The sequence below is a fragment of the Mus caroli genome, unplaced genomic scaffold (assembly GCF_978045245.1).
Source record: "Mus caroli unplaced genomic scaffold, Mus_caroli_1 scaffold_11, whole genome shotgun sequence".
In the NCBI taxonomy this organism is placed as follows: domain Eukaryota; kingdom Metazoa; phylum Chordata; class Mammalia; order Rodentia; family Muridae; genus Mus; species Mus caroli.
Window position 1 is genome coordinate 66,686,366 of NW_028227266.1, and position 23,596 is coordinate 66,709,961.

Consider the following 23,596-nt stretch of genomic DNA (forward strand, 5'->3'; position numbering starts at 1 on the left):
GGAACGGCTTCTTAGTAAATACACAAATGCAGTCAGCTCACTGTACTTGCATAATGGCCCATATTGACAATTACAATATTAATGTTCCTTTGCATTCTCAGGAACCGACCACAGCACCATAGACTTGGTTAGAGTCACCAGTCTGTTCAGCTAACAGGATGTTTAAGACAGAATTGCTATTCAAACCGTTCTATTAGTTTGGAGATATCTGGCATTTCCAGAACACGAAGTCTAAAATTGATTTATGTAATAGATTATATACAGTTTCATTCTATAAGGATAGATCAGTTGTTATTACTGGGATTAATGTTTTTAACACAAGTTTTCAGAGTTTGTTATTGTTAGTTGTTTTTCTAAATGCATTGCCTGAACTAGATTTGCCATTGCTTTGCCTGGTAGAGTGTTTTTGTGCCCGTTGGTGTTTTTTTACTCTCAGATGGTGATTCTATTTTGCAAAGGATTCTAGTCTTTTCCATCTGGACACAGAGGTGTTTATTCACTTTGCAAGTAGAACTTTAATCTTAGATCAGACTAATTTGTATTTTATGGAAAGACGAGCAGAAATCAAATGCACACATGATGAATCTGTTCTGTAGCATGTGAGCAGGGCAGGGCGTGGGAGGCTTCCCCAGGGCACCTTTGGTGGTGCAGGAAGATCTGGTCCTACACAGCTTTGTTCAGGCTATATGGAGTGCTATTTTTCTTTCAGTTGCATTTGAGTCTGTCTTTGGGATCCGGAGGTGAGGAATCAGACAAAGAGAAACAGGAAATGATTGCAATTCATTCTGTGAACCTGCTGTTGAAAAGCATAGGTGCCACTCTGACGGACGTGGATGACCTCATATTCAAGTAAGGGCCTTGCTTAAGTGCATGCTGGGAGCCACTCCTTCTCAAAGTGCTTCAGGGCCTTGACTGTCTCCATTGGTGCAGCCTTAGCTTAGAGAGTCTTCCTCCCTGACTTGAAGAGTGTGCTCTGTGTCTAGTTATACTCAGGGCTTTAAGACAAGTTATAACTTTGGTTATGTGTGAATATTTAATAAAAACCTAATTGTTTTGTACAGTCATTCAACCTATGAATTGACTGTATTTTACTACTGAGTTCTAGTTAGAAATACCTAGCAGGGGAGTGAGATTCCAGTGTGATCTGTAGCCAAGTGTAGAAAGGAGAACCCCGTGTTGTACATTAGAGGAGGCTGTGTGTGCATGCCAGCTGTATCTGCACTCCATAGCTGTCTACTGAACTGAATAGTGCACAGAGGTATTGGAATAAGTGGTTACCTGAGAGAAAAACTCCTTGTAGATCATTACCATCTCACATGTGTGCTAAGTTTCTGAGAAAACAAGGGAAAAAAGTATAAAATTCAAACTGAAAGACTTGAAAAAGTTAAGGGCTGGGGAGAAATTTCAGCTGGCAAAGTTCTTGAGGCTTGAGCTCAGTTCCCAGAACACACACAAAGTCCAGGTGTGGTGGTATGCACTTGTGGTCTCAGTGCTGTCGAGGTAGAGGCAGCTGGGTCCCTGGGTCTCACTGTGCAGCCAGGTCCAGTCTACTTGGCCATTTCCAGACCAATATGAGAGCCTGTCTCAGAAAGGCTGGCAGAGAACACCTTGGGGTAGCATGCAAGGTTGACCTCTAGGCTCTACATGCTTGTGTGCACATATGCATGTGTGCCCAAAGGCACAGGAGTACCACACCACAAACATTCACACACACAAAAGCAAACATATAAGTAGAAGTTGTATGGAATAAATCTCTGATTAGTGTTGTCTTTCTCCTTTAAAAGCAGTGACAAAATTCCAGTGAGAAATACTAGATAGGACCGACTACATAAAATTTAAATACTTGGGCTAAAGAGTTAGCTCAGTGAGAGAGAGAGGTGGGGGGGGGGGGAGTCAGGATCTTCAGTTTAATCTCTCCAAGGGAAAAGAAAACGACCCAGACACTTTTCTCAAAAGGGCCCTCTGGGATAGAAAGGGCAGGCAGGACAGGGAAATGGTTCTTAGTTGTAGTGTTAAACACTGAGAGTCAGGGTCAGGGACAGAGCAGCCTCAGATGTGGAGGCTTCCCAGACAATGGAAGTGGCAGGCAGGTATTAGAGATGTCCACCATTGTTATCAGAAATACATACAAATAAAATGAAGCGTTCAAAACAAGATAACTAACACTAGAGATGGGTGACTTTAGGTAATGGGTACTTCAAAAATGCTAGTGCATGAGTGGAAACTTTGTGTGGATGCATACATATCATACACACATATGCACACACACACACACAAAGATGCCTTTAGGGATTTTGTCATTGATTACTCAGTGAAGGGACTTCAATGTAAAATGATCCTGAAACACAGCCAAACAGGTATGCCTACTCTGCACCTGGCAGTCCCCTTTATTATAACAACCTTGGGCACATCTGAAGGCAGGAGTCACTCTCTGACTGCTGTGTAATGGAATGCTCTACATGTGCTCAAATGCTTACTGGGAAGCTCGAGTAAAATATGAATATGTAATTCATAATGTTGAGTTTAAAAGTGACATACAGAATGTTTTAGGTTTTGTGGATGCATAGAAAAGAATCAAAAGTGAACAGCAATAAGAAAGAACTTAAAATTTACCATGTCACTTTTATTGTGATATTTATTTGTGTGTGTGGGGTGTGTGTGTGTGTGTGAGCATGTGTGCATGGATGCATGTGTGTGCACTGTTGAGTGCAGAAACAGGAGGTCATACAGTGCTCTAGCACTGCGCTACATCTCCAGCTCTGTGACTGACTTAAAAACCATTTTCTTCTTTCTTTATTCACAAGAATCATACATGAGAACTATCGATTTTAGAATAATTTCATTGCCATAATATTTAGATGCCAGCTATGACTTGTTACTGGAATTAGCCGCTGCAGGAGGTGTCTTGGTACTCAGAGCATCCTTGTACTAGCCTTAACTCTTTGCCTTGTCTCTGCCAGGCTTGCTTACTATGAGATTCGCTATCAGTTTTACAAGAGAGATCAGCTCATGTGGAGTGTTGTCAGACACTACAGTGAACAGGTAACTTCCTCCTACAGTAGCCTGGGAACACACTGCATAAAGCACCATAAAACGGGTACATGAGAGCATAGCATGGATGGAAATGGTTATGTGACCTACTTCAGAGTCTTATCGCTCTGTGACTTTGTTGCTGTTGTTGGCTGTTTAAGACATGTTCTCCTGCTGTCCAGGCTGGCCTTGAACTTACAGTCTTCCTTTCTCAGTCTCCCCAGCCCTGGGTTCACAGGCATGTCCACCACACTCAGCATGGCTTAGTGTTTTTTTTTTTAATTATTAATTAATTAATTAATTAATTTTTTTACACTTCATATTTTATCCCCCCTCTCTGACTGTTCCACATCCCATACCTCCTCCCCAGCCCCCTGTTTCCACGTGGATGTTCCCATCCCCTACCCCATCAGACCTCTAAACTCCTTGGGGCCTCCAGTCTCTTGAGGGTTAGGTGCATCATCTCTGAATGATCACAGGCCCTGAAATCCTCTGCTGTATGTGTGTTGGGGGCCTCATATTAGCTGGTGTGTGCTGCCTGTTTGGTGGTCCAGTGTTTGAGAGATCTCGGGGGTCCAGATTAATTGAGGCTGCTGGTCCTCTTACAGGGTCGCCCTTCTCCTCAGCTTCTTTCAGCCTTTCCCTAATTCAACAGGGGTCAGCTGCTTCTGTCCATTGGTTGGGTGCAAATATCTGCATCTGACTCTTTCAGCTGCTTGTTGGGTCTTCTGAAGTGCAGTCAAGCTAGGTCCCTTTTTGTGGGTGCTCCATAGCCTCAGTAATGGTGTCAGGCCTTGGGACCTCCCCTTGAGCTGGATCCCACTTTGGGCCTGTCCCTGGACTTTCATTTCCTCAGGCTCCTCTCCATTTCCATCCCTGTAATTCTTTCAGACAGGAACAATTATGGGCCAGAGTTGTGACTGTGGGGTGGCCCTCCCTCCCTCATTTGATGCCCAGTCTTCCTACTGGAGGTGGGATCTATAAATTCCCTCTCCCTACTGTCTGGTATTTTTCTGGAGTCTCTCACCTCCCAGGTCTCTGTATGACTACATTCTGGAGGGTTCCCCCAACTTCCTCCCTCCCCAGGTTGCCTGTTTTCATTCTTTGTGTTGGCTCTCAGGGCTTCAGTCCTTTCCCCTCACCCAATACCAGATCTGGTTCCCCTCTCTTCCTCACTTCCTCCCCCCCCCACCCCCCTGTCTACTTTCCCTCCCAGGTCCCTCCCTCCCTCCCCACTTGTGATTGCTTTCTTCTCTCTCCCAAGTGGGACTGAGGCGACCTCACTTAGGTACTTCAGCTTGTTGACCTTTTTAAGTTCTGTGGACTGTGTATCTTGGGTAGTCTGTACTTCTTTTTTTGGCTAATATCCACTTAAGTGTCTAATTTCAGTTCCTTTTTAATAAAAATGACTTTTGTTTTAGATCAGCTTTCTTTTATTTCATTATGATATGAAGGCTCAAACATAATTTTAGGCTAGTCTTACGATGAGCTGATTTTTTAAAATGTAGCCTAGATGTTCATATCAAGAAGAGATAGTAAGACATTCTTAGTAATTCTAACTTTTCCCTCTTGAACATTTTACATGTGCATATAATGTTTGATTAAATTCATGTCCCCATTTCCTTCCACCCCCTTTCCCTCCCCTGTGTGTTCTCATGTTCTCTCTCTCTCTCTCTCTCTCTCTCTCTCTCTCTCTCTCTCTCTCTCTCTCTCTCTCTCCCTCCCTCCCTCCCTCCCTTCCTTCCTCCCTTCCTCCCTTCCTCCCTCCCTCCTTTCTTCTTCTCCCTCTTCATCTTTTTCAGCCCATTGAGTCCACTTAGTGCTGCCTTTGCACGTGGGTGTGGGATTGTCCCCTGAAGCATGGGTAGCCTCTCAATGACCACATCCCTGATGAAAACTGACTCCTTTCCCTCCCCAGTAGCCATCAGTTGCTAAAGCTTTGAGTGATGTGTGGGACTTCAAGGTCCCTTACCCATCCCTGTTGGGTTTTGGCTGGGGCAATGTATGGGTCTTGTGCATGGAGGTAATTTCTATTTCTTTAGCTTGTCTTCTGTTACACAATTTAAAGTGTTTTCCTCCAGGCCCCTTTCCCTTTTCAGGGAGATGTTACCACTTTAGGAAATGTAAAATGCAGGCTAGGGGATTGCAAGAGGGTTTCTAAGCCAGCTCCTTTCCACCAGCAGGTACTGTGTGGATTGGGAAATAGGCAAGGAGGGTGCAGTGTCACAGGCCACTCAAGTGGAACTGCAGGGCTGCCTTTGTCATTCCATCTTCTGCTGGGAGATTGTTCTTGTGATGCATGTGAACAATAGGTCCAAACAAATATAAACTTTCCTTATTTTGCCATAATTACTAATGATTCCCTATATAATTTGATAACAGTGCAATATTAACGCTAATGAGCATTGAATTTTGTATTCATTACTCTGCATACTCTTCATGCAAGGTCATTGTGATCTTTCACTTTGCAGCAGGGAAGGCCAACAGTAAAGACCAGGTGACTTGTCTGAGGTCACGTGACTACTAAATGGTAATTGTTGATTTAAGACACACATGTTGTGATATCAGGTGTGGAGGTGCTTGCTGGTGGCCATTGCACACACTGTCCCTTAAATGTTTTCCCTGTCATCCTCTCTTCCCATTGCTTCCTAAATGGTCTTCAGCATTCAGAAAGGACTTATCTATTCTTTTTTTTTTCTTTCTTTCTTTAGTTCTTGAAGCAGATGTATGTGCTTGTATTGGGCTTAGACGTACTTGGAAACCCATTTGGACTGATCAGGGGCCTGTCCGAAGGAGTGGAAGCACTGTTCTATGAGCCCTTCCAGGTACTGGTTGAAACAAATGTCCTGCCTTCTAGTGATATGTATTTGTATTTAACTGTATATGGCAATGGAATAATGTTCAAATAATAATGACAAAAATCAGCTTCAGGTTTTTACTTAAAATACATTAGATGACGTTGAAAGATTGTTTTACATTCAAATGAGCACATCTAATGTTGATCTTGGGCAGTAAACTGTGCCCGAGTTTTCTGGTATTCCATGTAGTTATGAGTGTCTGAGTGCTGGGTAGATTACAGACAGTTTTGCTGCTGTGGAAAGGACTGGGAGGGGTCCAAGGACCTGACTGTCCTCCTTGGCACTCTTATCTCACATGCCCACCTTTGCTTCAAGAGTCCAGAAGCCCAAAGTCATAAGGGTTTTGGAGGACCACGTGGAGAGAGTAAGAGGGAGAAGAGAGCCAGACAGAGTAGAGTCAGTCCTGTAGCACAGCTGGCTTTGGTATGCCAGTACAGTGCACTGGGAAGCCAGTGGCATGCTGCAATCATAGCCAGTGATTGACAGCTGTACTATGCTAGTCTTGTAGAATCTGCTAATATTGTGCTAATATTGAGACTACTTCTAACCACAGTTGGTATAAATCTATGAATATTTAAGAGATAGCATGAAAATGGTTTGGTCCCAGTCTTCATGGTTTTTTATACTTTTGTTGTCTTCATGAGATAGTCAAAATGCTGGATTAAAAGTCTTACACTTATTAAAGTTTAATACTAACTTTTTCTCTTTTTTTTTTTTTTTGGATCAGGGTGCTGTCCAAGGCCCTGAAGAATTTGCTGAAGGATTAGTGATTGGGGTGAGAAGTCTCGTTGGACACACAGTAGGTGCGTATGATCAATGTTTGTCCGTGTGTGTAATTACGGCTCTAGAGTGTGTTGTTTATGGAAAGCAAGTGGTTATATGTAGTAAGAGGGAGTTCACCTTCCTAATACACCTTTAGAGTCCATTTCCTTCCTTTCAACTGGGTGTGACTGCAACAGTGACTCCTGGGCTCTCAGTGTTCACAGGTTGGATGAGTGTGCTTTAAGAATTGTGTTACTTCTCTTGATAGCATAATTCATAGTAATTTTTCATTTGCATATGAGAAGGAACTGTGTAGGTACTTGTTTAAAGCAGGTGCAAGCTGTACCTGTGCGCAGTGGCCACTGACTTCTTGGTCTGCTCTGTAGGTGGTGCAGCGGGAGTCGTATCTCGAATCACTGGGTCGGTTGGGAAAGGCCTGGCCGCAATTACAATGGACAAAGAATATCAGCAGAAGAGAAGAGAGGAGATGGGGCGACAGCCTAAAGATTTTGGAGACAGTCTTGCCAGAGGAGGGAAGGGCTTCCTGCGTGTGAGTCTCCTGTTGAGCTTCAGGAATCTGTCATAGATGCACTGAAGCTATTAGACTAATGACATATGCTCTGTGGCTCTTTCTACTGTGAATTTCCTATGATTTAATGTTTGTAAAATCAATGTGTGCACTTACATGTGCATGTTGTTCACTATTAAGTCCTTAGTCTTATAAAACAGAGAAACAGGAAAAAAATTAGTGTGTCTATGGAGACCTCTAGTGGTTGGTTTAGTGTTACGCACCTTTGGGTTGCTGGAGCCTTGATGACTGATTTCTCTTGCAGGGAGTTGTTGGTGGGGTGACTGGAATAATAACAAAGCCCGTGGAAGGTAGGTAGAAAACACTTCTCTCCTGCACAGAGGGGAAGGGTACGTGTATGCCAGATGCTATTGATACGCCGTGTTTGATTGAGAGGATTATGGACTAAACTTTATATTACAGTTGTGATTATCAGTGTGTTATCTCGGAGAGGGTAAATAGTGACTGACTCAGATTTTGAATGATGTTCTCATCAAGGCCAGAAGGAAATTAAATTCTCTGAGGCCCTCAGTAGCAACTGACATGTGCTAGGTACATATACATATGCATATATATTTTTATATGTATTTAAATACATATACATATATATATTTTAAAAAGGTATACACACACACACACACACACACACACACACCTTTTAAAAATTAAAAGGCAGTGTTGGAGGAGTAGTGTAGGCACATGCCCCAACTTTAAAGCTTGCTGCAGCATAAAGCTACACTGATACTGGCCTGAAGGTGGACATGTAGGTCAATGAACCCTTGCAAGTACTGGATCTCTGAGGTGGGCACCAAGCTGACTCTAGCAGTGGCTTCAGCAGATGGGCCATGTGCATCTGGAGAACAGTAATCCAGCCCTTACATACAGTGTTTGTAAAAATAAACCCGGGATGGAGGAAGTGCCAGAGGCTGAGAGTAGAAGTCAGAACTTAGAAGCAGACACAGCAGCTAGTGCTATGGTCAGGCGGAGCCCTTTTGGACAGGACACCAAGGCATGGGTGACAAAAGACAAGGCAGATAAGTTGGACTCAAGATTTAAGTTTTTATGTGTTGGAGGATTCCATGAGGAAATGAAAAGGATAGTTTGCCAAAATTAAAACAAAGCTTATGCCTTGGAAAATATTACTGTAAAAAGAAAAAAAATAAACAAAATGAGATAAAAGTTTTGTACTATATTTGATAAGAGATTTATTGCTTGACTATAGGAAGAACTTGTACAAACTAACAATAAGAAGATAACCCAGATTAAAACAGGCAAAGGATCTGAATAGGCCGTTCCTCAACAAAGATATGCCAGTGTACACTTTAGTCATCAGGGTGGTGTGGATGGAAATCGAAACTGGAGTTCACTTGACATCAGTTAGGATGACTCATGTAAGTCAGTGAGGGTGTGGGGCAATTGGAATCTCCATGGCTGCTGGTAGGAGCATGTGGTAGCAGAGCCACTTATTGGAGAACATTCTGCCTGTCCCTCTACAGCTGAACATGGAAATGCTGTGTGTCAGCAAGGTACCCCAAAGTGCTGAAAACAGACATGCAGTCTTACATGCTAATGCTCATAGCTTCATTTTTCATCATAACTAAAACATAAAAAGACCTGTCTATCCCCAATGCATGAATAGATAAAATACGGCATATCTGCTCAATGGAATATTATTCAGCCATAAATGGAAACCAAGCAGTGATACATGGCACAGTGCAGATGAATTCAGATTGCATGTTTCTGAGTAAACAAAGCCCAGTCTCAGGAGACCATTCAGTGGAAGCTGCTCAAGTGTGGTGTCCAGAGGAAAGCAGACTGGGTGATTGCTAAGTCTGAAGAGGTGGAACAGGGGGGAGAGGAGGAGGTGTCCCGATGGGTTCAGATGAGGACTGGGGAGCTAGAGTGACAGACAGTAGGCACAGAGTAGCTTTCTGAGATGACAAGGATTTTCTGAAATTGATTGTGATGATGTTGTACAGTTCTTAATAGGCCAAAAGCATTTAATTTGTCTAGTGGAACATTTTATAGTGCGTAAACAGAATTTTTAATAAATTGAGTTGTTTTTAATGTACTGCTTGGATATCCTAATGGTTGTAATGGAATGAGTGAGTGAGTGTTCTCTGCTAAGTTCTCTGATCTGCCTGGCACGTACATTAAGCTGTATCAGTCCTCTCACCTCTGTGTGGGCTTCAGTATCCTGGAGGTCTCTGTCCACCCTTGGCATAAGCATTCGCTGAAGTGGTCTGGCTTCGGCCCAGGGATCTGTGCTTTGAGAGCAACCATGTTATCACATTAAGATGAAATGTAACGTCCCCAGACACCTAAATACTTGTGGTTTTTGAGTTGGCTTGGGTTTTTGTTGAGTTCAGACTTGCTTATGTTAAACTACTATTATATATTTGTTGTCTTTGGTTTTGTAAAGGTGCCAAGAAGGAGGGCGCTGCCGGCTTCTTTAAAGGAATTGGAAAAGGGCTTGTGGGTGCAGTGGCTCGTCCAACTGGCGGGATCATAGATATGGCTAGCAGCACCTTCCAAGGCATTCAGAGGTAAGGGCATCCATCTAATTGGAAGTCATGGCAGCTTTATGAAGCCAAGAACTGTGGAAAGGAGTAAAAAAGAAATGAGTCTTAAAGCTCCATTTTCATTTAATTCCATTTCATATCCAGGCACTGGTAGACAGCTTGGCTGCATAGTGTCTGTGACCTTTCCGAATCTGACATTTTCTTTCTTCAAGGAAAGAGTGGAGGCTTAGGCATGGCTTTAATAATTCTTTTCTTCCTTTGAATGAGTCTTAGAAATTACTGATAGTTTTTACTCATTTATCTGTGAGTTTGATCAACATCAATTTGTCTGATTTTGAAAGATGCTCACATATTCTCTGTTACGTTATTCAGGGTAGCAGAATCCACTGAGGAGGTGTCCAGCCTCCGTCCACCTCGCCTGATCCACGAAGACGGTATCATCCGCCCATATGACAGGCAGGAATCAGAGGGTTCCGACCTATTAGAGGTAAATGCTGATCTTCATGGCTGTGAAATGGAAAGATGCTAGGGCAGAGACGTCATGGGTGATTTTTAAGGTACCTGATCGTGACTCTCTGAAGGAGTCTTCATGGTTTATAGAGTAGAATTTGTTTTTCTGTAGGGTGGCCTGGCATGTTGAGGGGAGCTAATTGGTAATTCATTTTCTGTACAGGACAGGAGCAAGGCACAAGGGCTTTTCTGTGCAGAAAAGACTGCCTTGGAAGCAGCTGTAGGCTGCTTGACCATCCCTGAGGCAGCTTGCTTAGTTACCATGCTTCATTCTGGCTTCTTGCTTTGTGCCTAGTATTGCTCTCACTGCTACCCTTTGCTCTCAGCCACAATACCCGACTCCTCTTACTGTGAGAATCTAAAATTACTCTGCTAAACAGAACTAGAGGAGAGAAAAAGGGATTACACATTTATAATCTTGTTAAATGTTTTAAAAGAATTATTGTATTTTGGCATTTTGTCTTGGCTATAGATTCACTATACTTAAATAATATGCGTATACTTAAATTGCTATCCTTCCGTGACTGGCTTTCCCTCAGCAGAGACTTACTAATATTTTCATACTTTATGATAAAGATGACTTAGTTATTCTTAGCTTCTGGTTTTCATTATATGTGATTACATTTTATCTTTTTGCATGCTTCTAACTTTCTTTTCTTTCTTTTTTCTGCCTACACAGCAAGAACTGGGAACACAGGAGTAAATGTTTCCCGTACTGCCTGATTCCATCCTTAAAACTCAAATCAAACTACTATTGTTTGACGGTGTGTGAATCAGACTGTGTGTAAATCAGGGCCGATTTTAATGAAATTTCTTTATAACTCTCCCTTCCACCTGAGCTTTTCAATATGGTGGCTCATAGTTGAAAATTGTGACTTCATGTAATTCTACACAGGGCTAAGAGATGGGTGTAAAAGATGCCGGGGTGCAGGAAATAACTTTGCTAGTTTGGGATTGGGAGTTCAAAGGATATTGAGGCCAGAGCACATCTTTTGCTACCGTTTTGGAAATTGTAAGGCTTGTGTACTAGGTTGTTCACGTACACGTCAGATGAGGCTGGAAAGGATAGATCTGTGCAGTGAATGTCTATGTTTCTGAATCTCGATGATGGAATTATGCAGAGTTCTGCTCCACACAATACCCCAAACTTACTCAAGTTATGGGACTATTAACCTGGGAGGTAGCGTTTTAATAACTAATATGTCATTTCTCTGAGCTTGCCCTTGGACCTGAGATGGTCTTGGCATAGGAATTGTAGTAGAATGTTTCTTCAGTATATATTTTTTCTTTTTTAATTCAGTTATGGCTAAATAAATGAAGTAATTTATGTGGTCTGCACCCCTAACCTTCATCAGGGATTCCTTTTGAAAACTGAGCCCCATTGCTGGTTATGCTTACCTCATAATTAACTGGTTTTAATTATTGTAAATAGAGTTAGTAACAGAACATGTAATTAGGCAGATTACCTCTGTGGCAGCTGAATGTATAGATATCTCTCCTTTTATAAACAAACTCTTAGAGGTCTGGGAGATGGCACAGTTGATAAAGTCTTCCTAGCAAGCACAAAGACCTGAATTTAGATCTCCAGTACTCACACATGGTGGGTGGTGCGTGTCTGTGCTCCAGTACTGGATGGAGCTGGGGTCAGGAAACAGGCAGAACCTGGGGTTTGTTGACAGCCAGCTCACTTACTTTAAGCGAGTACCAGATTTTGTGAGAGATCTTGGTCAAAATCAGAGCAAACCAAAAGAAAGTAATGGAGGAAGACACCTGATAATGAACTCAGTCCTCCACACATTCACAAATGCCCACATGCATATGCCACATGTAACATGTGTGCACCCCTTCACACACACCTGTACAAATGGACATGTGCATGTGGCATTGACACTTCATAAATTTAATCCTCAGAGATTTTTCTTGATGTGAACAAAATAACTATAAATTAGCCTTTATATCCCAGCTAATTCCCAAAGTAAATGATATTTTAATTTCTATTTAAAATAATAATGGGAATGTTTAATTTTGTGCTTTAACAGTGTCTTATCTATCACCTAATATTGAAGCAAAAATAAAAACTTGATCACTAGTATATATTTGAAGTTAATGAAACTGTTAAATACAAGCTTTTTTTTTTTTTTTTTTTTTGGACAGGGTCTACTGTGTAGCCCTGGTTGGCCTGGAACTCTGTATAGACCAGGCTGGCCTTGAATTCACAGATCCCCTCCTGATTATACCTCTCATGTGCTGGGATTAAAGGTGTGCATTTATGTTTTTAAATGCATAGTTATAAAAAGCAGTTAGTTGAACACTTTATGTCTAAAGCAAACACTGTAAAGAGAATATAACTGATGTCCAAGGCCAGACAGCACTGCATGGACAGAAGGGATGACCTGCATCCTTGTCTGGGGCACAGCTCAGGTAAAGCAGCAGGCACAAGGCTTGGGTTTGAACCCTGGCATTGCCACGTTTCCCTCAAAACAAGACTTCTGTGCTCATGGGACCACATATAGAAAAATATGTAATTATTAATCGTAGCCAAAATACAAAACCAAGAAGCTTCTAGGGCCTGGGTGACTGGGGATGGGCACAGTGTCCCCGTGCATGCATGGGGATGGGCACAGTGTCCCTGTGCATACAGCTTCCGTGAGAGTCAAGCACAGTCTGTGACTGGGGATGGGCACAGTGTCCCCGTGCATGCATGGGGATGGGCACAGTGTCCCTGTGCATACAGCTTCCATGAGAGTCAAGCACAGTCTGTGGCTTCAGATGCTGCAGCTCCTTATATGAGAGACACAAGTTTTAGTTTTCCTGAATATATTCCAGTTTTACCAAGACTTCGTGATCCTCTGAAATCTGGTGTCTTTTTACTTATTTATTATGTTTTATTGTATTTTTTTTAGCTCCTTAGTGATTCTTGTGATTTCTCTTTTTATAAATGTATGTATTAAGCACAAAGGTTATTTTAGCTAAGGCTGTAGTCATCTTGTGTGGCCTTTAAGTTTTTGTTACAATGTCAGATAACCCTTTAAACTGTAATCTACTGTAATAATTTTGGACGAAATAGAAGGTAATTGCTGTAGGGTTTTGTAACTTGTAGCTGAGCTTAGCTCCTGCAGCTCACCCCATCTTGCTGAGGTCAGAGCTGAGGAGGAAGCCCATTCTGATTGTGTAGACTCTGCTGGATTGAGCCCTTTAGGGAGTAAGTGGAACTTTGACCTGTAAATGTCACAGAGTCCTGGAGTATTAGAGTTATCTTCCTTGCTCTTGCTGTAATACTGACTTACTCTAAATAATTTATCGATTTTGCTGATGATTCTTAATGGTCATACAAGATTTAATGCGGTTTTCTTTGCTTTCCTACCTAATTATATTTTTCCGTGTTTGGAAATGTTTTACTAATACTTTAACCCTTGCCTGTCTACCCACTGAGGTAGTCTTGCATTGTGTAATCCGTTCTTCCCTCCGACGTTGGTTCTTGTACCGAACTCGGTGATATTATTAACCCTGTGATAAATACCACTGTACATTTGCATTTTGCCTTTTCATGCCGTGTGCTGTTTCCTTAGAATTAATTTGAAAGGGATGAAAAAGAATGGGTACAGGATCCTTTCCTTTACCAAAACGTTACTAAATTCCTCATGTTAAGCTTTGTGTTGGTCAGTCTGGTCTCCTGTTACCCTCAATGACTGTATCTCGCTCGGAATTTCAGAGTCTAGTGTGTCTTTAATAGCACTGAGAAGATGTTCTCAGTGTATCCTGGTGATAAGTTGTACATGAGGGCTCTTGGCGGTTGAAGCACAGCTTGATAAGGAATGGACATGTGAGGAGAGAAGCAGGCTCCCCCAGCTTCTCTGGTTTAAACCTGCCGTCATGTGTATATTCCTAGATCGAGCTAAAGCCACTACATTACAGCATGCTGTTCTGTTTTCCTGTTTTTTTCTGAAGGAACTGAGGGTTTGATGGTAAAACACTGTTGAGAATTCACAGGGTGGACTGTGAAACCAGTGCCCATCTCCCCTCCGAGATACCCTCTGAAGATGCCGCTTCAGCTCTGAGAATTCTCTTCCTCATTTATGGCTTTTGCAATCCTTGTTTGTGGCTTGTTTTTGTAATTAGCAAGGAATGGCTAGGGACTGACATATTTTTAAGATGTGGGTTCCATTGCCTGCAACACAAATGAAAAATGTACTTAAGATTCGCAGTCACAACACCAAGCGTGCTTTCCTGGCTGTGTGTATGCTGACTGTATGATCCTGATGCCGTAGGGGTGCATTCTCAGTCATGCAGCGGGACAGCCATGTTCACTCAGTGTGTCTATCTTCTGTATTTTATGCCCATGTATTATTTGAACTTTAATCACTCATTGTAGGTGATATCAATGACATTTATTAGTATTTGTTATAAAACTGTATTTGTTTCTAATGTGTATTGACTAATTTAAGTCAGTAATTTTAAGATACTTGAAAAAGAAAATAAATATTTTATTGGCTACAATTTATAGTTGGGTTATTTGTGCATTAGGAATAAACTCTGCAAATATTTTGAAATGCTAGAAATTCTTCGTGTCCATAATTGTCTATTGTAGTAAGAAATATAATTTCATACAAAGATGTTTCTTTTCAACTTGTGCTTAATCTACGTGACCAAATACAGAGAGACAGCAAAGCCCTTGCAGACTTACCGTTAGGTGGTATATAACCCTGTCCAAATAAGTGGTTGGGTCTTAGCTTTTAAAAAATTATTTTGTATGTGTCTGTGTGTGTGCCTGGGCGCATGCCTATGCACCATGTGCATGACTGAGCCTCTGGAGGTCAGCAGAGGGCATCAGATTCCTTGGAACTGGAGTGACAGGAGATTGTGAGCTGTAGTGTGGATGCTGGAAATAGGACCTGTGCTCTCTGAAAGAGAAGTCAGTGCTCTCATCCACTGAGCCATCTCTCCAGCCCCTGGGCCTCAGCTTTTGAGAAGGGTCATATACTTCTCTCAAAGGAACCTGAAGAAAAAGGTGAACCATCCTGTGAAAAGAATTTCAAAACCACTATTTCTGAATTTCATGTCTATGCCACCCCAAGTCCTTGCCAGGGAAGGACCCTTTAAGGACCAGTGTGACATTAATGTGGTGGTTTTATATTACCATATTTATATATTCTTAATGAAGATGTGTGATTATTTCTAGCTGATAACTTTGCATTTCTTAAGTTACTAAGAACACAATATTTTTCATCAGGTAAGCTTGGTAAGCATTCCGTCCATCTGTGCAATAGTGAATCCTTAACTGTATTGTAAATAGGCTGTTTTCCTGCTGCAAATGCCAATATGCAGTATTCTGATTTTGTTTCTAGCGTACCTTTTCCTAACCTTGATTATCATCGGCTACCATACAAATTATATTTAAATACATGTAGTTCCCAAGTCTTAACTCGTGCTTCTTTTTCAGAATCACATCAAAAAGTTGGAGGGCGAGGCCTACCAGTTCCACTGTGCCGTTCCTGGGAACAAGAGGGCTGTCCTTATGATCACAAACAGGTATCGCCTGCCTTCCAGATGCACCTAGCTGTGCTCATACTCACGGGAGGACTTTCAGAGGTCACGGTGACAGATGGGCAGGGGCAGGGTGACCATTTCCATATGTCAGAGACAGACAGCTCTGGCTAGCACTCTGATGGCATGTGCTCCAAGCCCCTTGTTCTGGAGATGCAGAAGCTCGGCCCAGCTTGGCTTTGGGCTCATTCAGAGGCAGGAGCGGCTGAGGACACAGTGAGCGGGGCCTTCCTCTTGCAGTGAGGACACTGTAAGGAGCCACTTCCAATAGAAGAAGGCAGGGCACTTTCCCTTGTAAGGTTTTATGTGGGTTATTGGCAGATCCCTTTTCAGGATGGTGGTGTTCTGTGTGCCATCCTAGTTCCTTCTGAGTGTTTTGGAAATAGCAAACACCTTCTCCAGAGAAAAGGGATTTGTGCTAAAATATCAAACTTAACATCCTGGGATTTACCCTAGAAATAAACTTATCTCCAGATAACTACTGTAGATCAATAATTTTCAAAGTGCTGTATTTTGTAGGATTAAAGCAGATTATGTAGAACAGGCACACTCTGCTCAGTGTTCTTTCTCTTTCTCCTTTATGTCCCCCCATTCCTCCCCAATCTGTCTCTTTCTGCCCCCAGCCTCTATCCCTCCCTCCCTCCCTCCCTCGCCCTCTAATATATCCATCCCATCCATCTGAGTTTTGGAAACCAAACCCAAGGTGTAATGGTTGCTAAGCTAGTGCTCTCCCACCGAGCTGCAACCCCAGCTCCTCACTATTCGATTTAAATGTACCTGGACAAGTAAGAAAAGCTGAATGAAGTACAGAATCTAGACATTGAAATGAGCCTTTCTAAAGAGCTTACCTATAAGGAAGGGTTATTCAGTCACCGTATTGGTCCATTAGTTGGAATGTGAATACGGGCTATGGAGATAGCTTGCTAGACAAGAGCACTTGCTGCTCTCATGGGGGCCCAGGTTCAGTTCTCAGCACCCACCTTTGGCTAATGCCTCTGACATCTACGGGGATCTGCACTTAAGTGCACACACCCATACTCACACACACACTTCAAAGTAAGCCTTTGAAAAATCCGGAGTGGAGGTCTTGGAGACTCCATACCAGAGTGTGTCACCTAGGAGAGGACAAGATTTAAACTCTGATAGTTGGAGCAGGAGAGAGAATAGAGACTTCCTATGGTAGGAGAATGTGTAACTGTAGTGCTCAGAAGAGAGAGCTTAAAAAATGCACAAAACAGTCAGTTGTCTTTGGCACAAGGCTTTGCTATCTGATACTGCACTGGGCTTAGGGTCAGGTGTGTGGATGCTCATCAGAGACAGGCTAGATCTGTGTGTGGGTATTGAAATGTCACAAGAAGGAAGTCACCACTGGTTCTTGCTCGGCAAGGGTCAAGTGTCCTATAGCTATCTGTCCCAAAGAATCCTCAAATTCTCATGGTACCACCTTGAGAAACAGCATCAGGAGCCTGCTTTAATTCCCCTGCCCATTGATCACCAGGTTCATTCAGGTCTGCCTTCCTGAACACCCAGGTTTAGCCCATTCTTCTCTCTCCTTTCAGCCACTGTCGTAGTGAGGCTGTCAATGGTTCCTCTTCAGGCTTTGCAGCAACTTCTGGTCTTAATATTCTATTCCAGGCCCTGAGCTCCAACTCTCTCTGCTTATCACCAGAAGTATGTCTAAAATAACCTTCCTATAGTGTCTGATTACCCATAAGTTAAAGTTGTAATTTAAAGAGGACACTAATATCATTCTAAAATTAGACATTAAGGTGATTTTTCTCACCAAGGCATGTATTTGGTATTCCAGCCACAGACCTCCACACTACCCAACAAGCATTTCCTTTTGCTTGGGGTTGATGGCACAGGCTGTTGTCCCTGCTGCTTGGGAAAGCAAGTCAAGAGGACAGCAAGGTCAAGACCTGTCTGAGGGCCAGCCTCGGCAAAGTTGTGAGACCTGCCTCAAGATGCATGGGAGCAGTGCTTGCCTAGCGTTTGCAAGGCCCCGAGTTCAATTCTGAGTACCACACCATTGCTTTGCACACTTGGTCTCCCGGAATGTCTGTATTGTCTAAACTGTCACTGCCTCCATAAAGAGAACACTCTCTATTTGTGGTTAACTTGAACTTACCCTCCATGTCATCAGTGCAGCCTGCCTGTTTCTAGCGCTCTGAGTTCGTGGTGGCATGTGTTGTCTGTGTGTTCATTTTCCCTTCTGGGCACGGGGTGCCTCTCAGGCAGTCCTCACCTTTGTTCTTTCCTCCTGCACCTACGTGGTGTTTGAATTCACAAATATACATTTCTAGTTTTGCTGTCTTTAGTGGAGACTTAAAATCAGGTATAGTTACATCAATTATTAATCTGATTCAGTGACTGGAAAATCAGTCTTGGTGTCCTTTAAGGATTATGCTATTTTTTCAATTGCTATTCAGTAAAACGAGACATTTCTCCTGTGATATACATTAGCGTTAAAATGTTCAAGTCTGGTATTTATCCAAAGTGAGTCTTTGCTGACATTTGGGCTTGTGACATTTCCTGTATGATCTGTGGTGGCTGGAAGGCGTAAGTGACTGACAGGAAAGAGCAATTAGGAAGACGCCCAGCAAATCGCTCCTCTTCAGGGGCTTCTTCTCGCCTCCCAGATGAGGGTCCATCCTGCACCTCTTGTGTTTCAAATGTGATAAATGTGATTTTCCTCAGTTGTTTTGCTGGTTCAAAACCAAAAACAGCATTCCTGAATTCTGCAAGATTGACAGAAGGGGCATTTTTAAAGTCCAGTTTTGTTTGGTGGAGAGTTATATTGTATTCCAGTTAACATTTACATAGACTTTTTTTTTTTAATGAAGAGCATACTTTTCTGTGAGTGAATTTTTAATTTTTTATTATTATTATTTTTATTTTTTACAGTTCAGCTGTTGCCTCCCCTCCTGTCCCCCTCCCACAGTCCCTCATTCCATTTCTCCTCCCTCCTGTTTCTAAGAGGATGTCCCCTCTCCCACCAGGCCACCCCACTCTCTGAGGCCTCAAGTCTCTGAGGGTTAGGCACAGCTTCTCCCACTGAGGTCAAACCCAGCAGTCCTCTGCTATATAATTGTTGGGGGCCTTGGACTAGCTCTTGTATGCTGCCTGGTTGGTGGCTGAGAGATCTCAGGGGTCCAGGTTAGTTGAGACTCTGGTCTTCCTATGGGGTCGCCCTCCTCTTCAGCTTCTTCTAGCTTTTCCCTAATTCAACCACAGGGGCCCCCAACTTCAGTCCAATCATTGGGTGTAAGTACCTGCATCTGTCACAGTCAGCTGCTGGTTGGACCTCTCAGAGGACCGCCATGCTAGGCTCCTGTCTGTAAGCACACCATGGCATTAGTAATATTGTCAAGCCTTGGAGCCTCCCCTTGAGATAGATCCCAAGTTGGGCAGGTCACTGGACCGCCTTTCCCTCAGTCTCTTTTCCATTTTTTTCCCTTCAGTTCTTTTAGATAGGAACAATTCTGGGTCAGAATTTTTGACTGTAGAATGGTAACCCAATTCCTCCACTTGATGCCCTGTCTTTCCACCGGAGTTCCCTCTCCTCACTGTTGGTCATTTCATCTAAGGCCTCTCCCTTTGAGTCCTGAGAGTCTCTCACCTCCCAGGTCTCAGATACTTTCTAGAGGGTCCTTCCACCTCTCTCCACACCTCAAGGTTGCATATTTCCATTCATTCTGCTGGCCCTCAGGGCTTCTGTCATGTCTCAACCCCATGCCTGATTATGCCCCCCTTTCCCTCCACCCCCTCCTACCTGGGTCCCTCCCTCCCTCCCTCCCTCCCTCCCTCCCTCCCTCCCTCCCTCCCTCTCTCCCTCCCTCCCTCCCTCCCTCCCTCTGTCTTCTGTGATTGCTTTCTTCTCCCTTCCAAGTGGGATTACAGCATCCTTACTTGGGCCCTTCTGCTTGTTAACCTTATTGAATTCTGTGGATTGTATCCTAGGTATACTGTACTTTGGGGGCTAATATCCATTTATGAGTATATACCATGCATGTCCTTTTGGGTTTGAGTTACCTCACTCAGGATGATATTTTCTAGTTTTATCCATTTGCCTGGAAAACTCATGATGTTCTTAATGGCTGAGTAGTATTCCATTGTGTAAACGAACCACATTTTCTTTCTTTTCTTTTCTTTTCTTTTCTTTTCTTTTCTTTTCTTTTCTTTTCTTTTCTTTTCTTTTCTTTTCTTTTCTTTTCTTTTCTTTTCTTTCTTGTTTTTTTGAGACCGGGTTTCTCTGTGTAGCCCTGGCTGTCCTGAAACTCACTTTGTAGACTAGGCTGGCCTTGAACTCAGAAATCCACCTGCCTCTGCCTCCTGAGTGCTGGGATTAAAGGCGTGCACCACCACGCCCCGGCGAACCACATTTTCTGTATCCGTTCTTCTGTTGTGGGGCATCTTGGTTGTTTCTAGCTTCTGACTATCACAAACAAGGCCACTGTGAACATAGTGGAGCACATGCCCCTGTGGCATGGTGGGGCATCTTTTGGGCATATACCCAATAGTGGTATAGCTGGGTCTTCAGATAGATCTATTTCCAGTTTTCTGAGAAACCTGATTTCCAGAGTGGTTGTACCAGTTTACAATCCCAGCAGCAATGGAGGAGTGTTCCTCTGATGACTAAGGACTTTGAAGGTTTCTCTAGGTGCTTCTCAGCCATTGAGATTCCTTTGTTGTGAATCCTCTGTTTAGCTCAGTACTTCATTTTTTGATTAGGTTGTTTGGTTTTTGGAGGTTAGCTTCTTGAATTCTTTATATATTTTGGTTATTAGCCTTTATTGGTTATGGGGTTAGTGAAGATTTTTTTTTTCCTAATCTGTAGGTTGTCAATTTGTCCTATTGACTGTGCCTTTTAAAATGTTTATTTTTGAGAGTTTCATGCAGTGAAATATGATCATATATGCCCCATTTCTCCCTTCCAACTGCCCTTGTCCTTTTTTCCAACGTGCCTCTTCCTTAACTTCATGTCCCCATCTTCCTCTTCCTTTTTATTTCCTAAGTCTGATTTTTACTGATAATGTGCACATGAATATCTGCTATCCACTGGAGCACAGGAAACCTACCAGCAGCCACACTGAAAACGGATTGAGTCTCCCTCCCCAAGGGAGGAGCTCCAGTGCAGGAGCCCCTCAGTGTGGGGCCTGGAGACCGTGTGCTGGGATGTGGGCTAGCTTGATCTTGTACACATCTCCTAATGGTAGCCACAGAGGCTTTGAGTTCCTAAGGGCAGTAGCCGTGTCATGTCCAGAAGACAGCATTTCCCAGAATCCTCTCACCCTCCAGCTGCTGTATTCTTTCTGCCTGCTCCTCCCTGAGCCCTGGGATGAGGAAGTTGATAAATGTTTCCCATCCCTCTTTGTTCAGCACTCAGCTTCCGACCCTTAGCACCCTATGGGGGTCAGCTTTTGTTGTTTACTAAACACACACAGAGTAAAGATGGAGCTGATCTGTGGCTGTGCTTGTTTTCTTTTCCAACACAGGCGAGCACTGTTTATAAAGGAGGTTGAAATCCTAGGCCATATGTCTGTGGACTGGCAGTGTCTGTTTGAAGATTTTGTGTGTCCTCCTGAAGTCAGTGAAAATCTGCTGAAGATTTCAGTTAAGGTGAGAAAATTGGAATCAGACCTTCAGAGCCAGAGTGACTCAGTCAGTGCTTTCTGGCTGCCTCACAGTTACAGAGGCAGACCGTGTGGAGGAGCAGGGCCATCCCTGTGCTGGCGCATGCTAAGCCGTAAACAAACAACTAATTTGTGTAACTATTTTATCTTCTGACATAGAGTATAGTATCAATTGATTCACCAGAATTGCTTCTGCCTTTTGGTAAAATTAAGCACCAGTGAGTAGGAGTTTTTGTTTCTTCTTCTGTACACCCATTTTGCAACAACCTTAGACATTTCTACAGATACTCTTTCTGCTAAGAAATTGGTAGACTGTGTGCCTCAGGGAAAGTAAATGTTCCGTCCGAGGTCATCGGATGCTGAGCAGGCAGAAGCACCTGCTGTGCAAGCATGGCTGGTCCCTGAGTTCGATTCCTAGAACCCCATGGAAGGAAATGACCCTGCAGAGTTGTCTTGACCTCCGCTCATACCTACTTGTCAACACATCACACACATAAACCGTTAAAGATAGATTAGGTCTAAATAGCCCCGTTTATGATCTGGTGCACACAGAATGTGAATATAACTTACATGTGTGTGACCTGTGTCTTTCCTCCCATACTTTGCTAAGGATGGACTTTGCATTGCACAGTATGGGGTTAGCAGAAGTTATACCTTGTCTTTGCTGGGTTCTTAGGCTTACCTACCATTCTCTCTCTCTCTCTCTCTCTCTCACACACACACACACACACACACACACACACACACCTCTAAATGTATTTTTATCTCTCTTAAGAAAACATAAACAGTTGGCATTGTAAATATGGCATTGTGTATAATACCTTTGTTTTGCTTAAATAACAAAGATATTATCCTCTTTACTAAAACTCTCCAAACAACATTACCTACAGATTTTGAATGGGTTTAAAGGGATTGTCCTTTACTTCTCTCATTATAGACATGTATAGACAAGAGACTCCCGAGTCAGCCTGCCCATGTGTGCTCTGGTGCAGATTGTCACCTAGAACATCACAGCACAGGGCGCCTTGGCAGGAAACAGTGCCCTGGAGCCGGGGCAGACTGTCCGTGCATAGTTTACAGTTCCCTGGTTACCACCTGCCTCTCGGTTACCTTTCCCTTGCTGTAGTAAGAAAACACCACGAGAAGGCAATGTATAAAAGAAACAGTCTAACTGGGGCTTTGGGTTTCAGAGGATGGGATCCATGATTCTGGAGCAAAGGCATGGTGACTGGAACAGCTGAGCAACTTACATCGTGATCTGAAAGTGGGAGGTAGAGAGAAAGAGAGACTGGGCGTGGTGCAGTCTTTTGAACCCTCAAAGCCTGTCCCCAACAAGGCCACACCCCTAATCCTTCCCAAATAGTTCCACCAGTGAGGTACCAAATATTCAAACATATAAGCCTATGGGAGCCAATCTCATTCAAACTACTGCAGCATCTTGGCTTCACATCAGTGGTAAGAATTGACTCAGTGTATTTTTACATTGTGTAAGAATTTTATCTATCAGCAGATGAAGGGGGGGCCGTTTGGTTCGCCACTTGTCTGTCAGCTGTCATGCATTGTCACAGTGCGATCCTGTAGGCTATTTATTGTTGCCTGCAGAAGCCTTTATTTTACACAAATGGGTCTATAAATTCAGACTTGAGTGTGCAGCCACTTTCCTTGTAGCAGGGTGGTTTATTTCACAGCATACTTGCATGTGGCATTCCAGTGGTGTAGTGCTTATAAAATAAGTTGACATTTAAGCATCCAGTTAAATATTATGTTTTTTTTTTCCTAAAGAATAATTCCTTTCCTGTCATTTTTTCTGTTAAAACCAGGAGCAGGGTCTGTTCCATAAAAAAGACAGTGCCAATATAGGCCATCTTCGGAAAATTTACCTGAAGGATCCCATCACAGCCAAGGTAAAGAGTTCATTTTAACAACCCCCTCAAGGTTTTTAATGGGAAAATCTTTATAAGCTGGAGTAATAGCTAGTCGCCATTATCTCTCACATACTCTACTACTGGTAATTTTGAGTTAATGCTCCTGTGAATGGCGGGCTGGAAACTCACCAGAGTGGAAGGTCATGGTTCACATTGCGTGAGTGGGTGGTACAGCCTGGGAGAGTCATAGTTCATACCTCATGTGAGGTGGTAGCCTGGTCCTTGTCCACGCCTGCATGGAGAC

At 43.0% G+C, this 23,596-nt stretch overlaps 1 protein-coding gene across 3 annotated transcripts in view; it reads left to right on the forward strand.

The window, feature by feature from the left end:
• The window catches only part of Vps13c (vacuolar protein sorting 13 homolog C), a 160,150-nt gene that overhangs the window by 134,311 nt on the left and 2,243 nt on the right, over positions 1–23,596 (forward strand). For 2 of the 3 annotated variants that reach the window (XM_029482031.2, XM_021171411.3), the window contains 11 exons: positions 710–849; positions 2,961–3,042; positions 5,742–5,855; positions 6,616–6,691; positions 7,037–7,200; positions 7,484–7,529; positions 9,641–9,764; positions 10,113–10,227; positions 15,691–15,779; positions 21,290–21,413; positions 23,248–23,331. In XM_029482031.2, the coding sequence (XP_029337891.1) occupies positions 710–849; positions 2,961–3,042; positions 5,742–5,855; positions 6,616–6,691; positions 7,037–7,200; positions 7,484–7,529; positions 9,641–9,764; positions 10,113–10,227; positions 15,691–15,779; positions 21,290–21,413; positions 23,248–23,331 (1,158 nt within the window). Of the gene's footprint in view, positions 1–709; positions 850–2,960; positions 3,043–5,741; positions 5,856–6,615; positions 6,692–7,036; positions 7,201–7,483; positions 7,530–9,640; positions 9,765–10,112; positions 10,228–10,929; positions 14,761–15,690; positions 15,780–21,289; positions 21,414–23,247; positions 23,332–23,596 lie in introns of those variants that run through there. The other variant, XM_029482032.2, reaches the window with a different exon arrangement.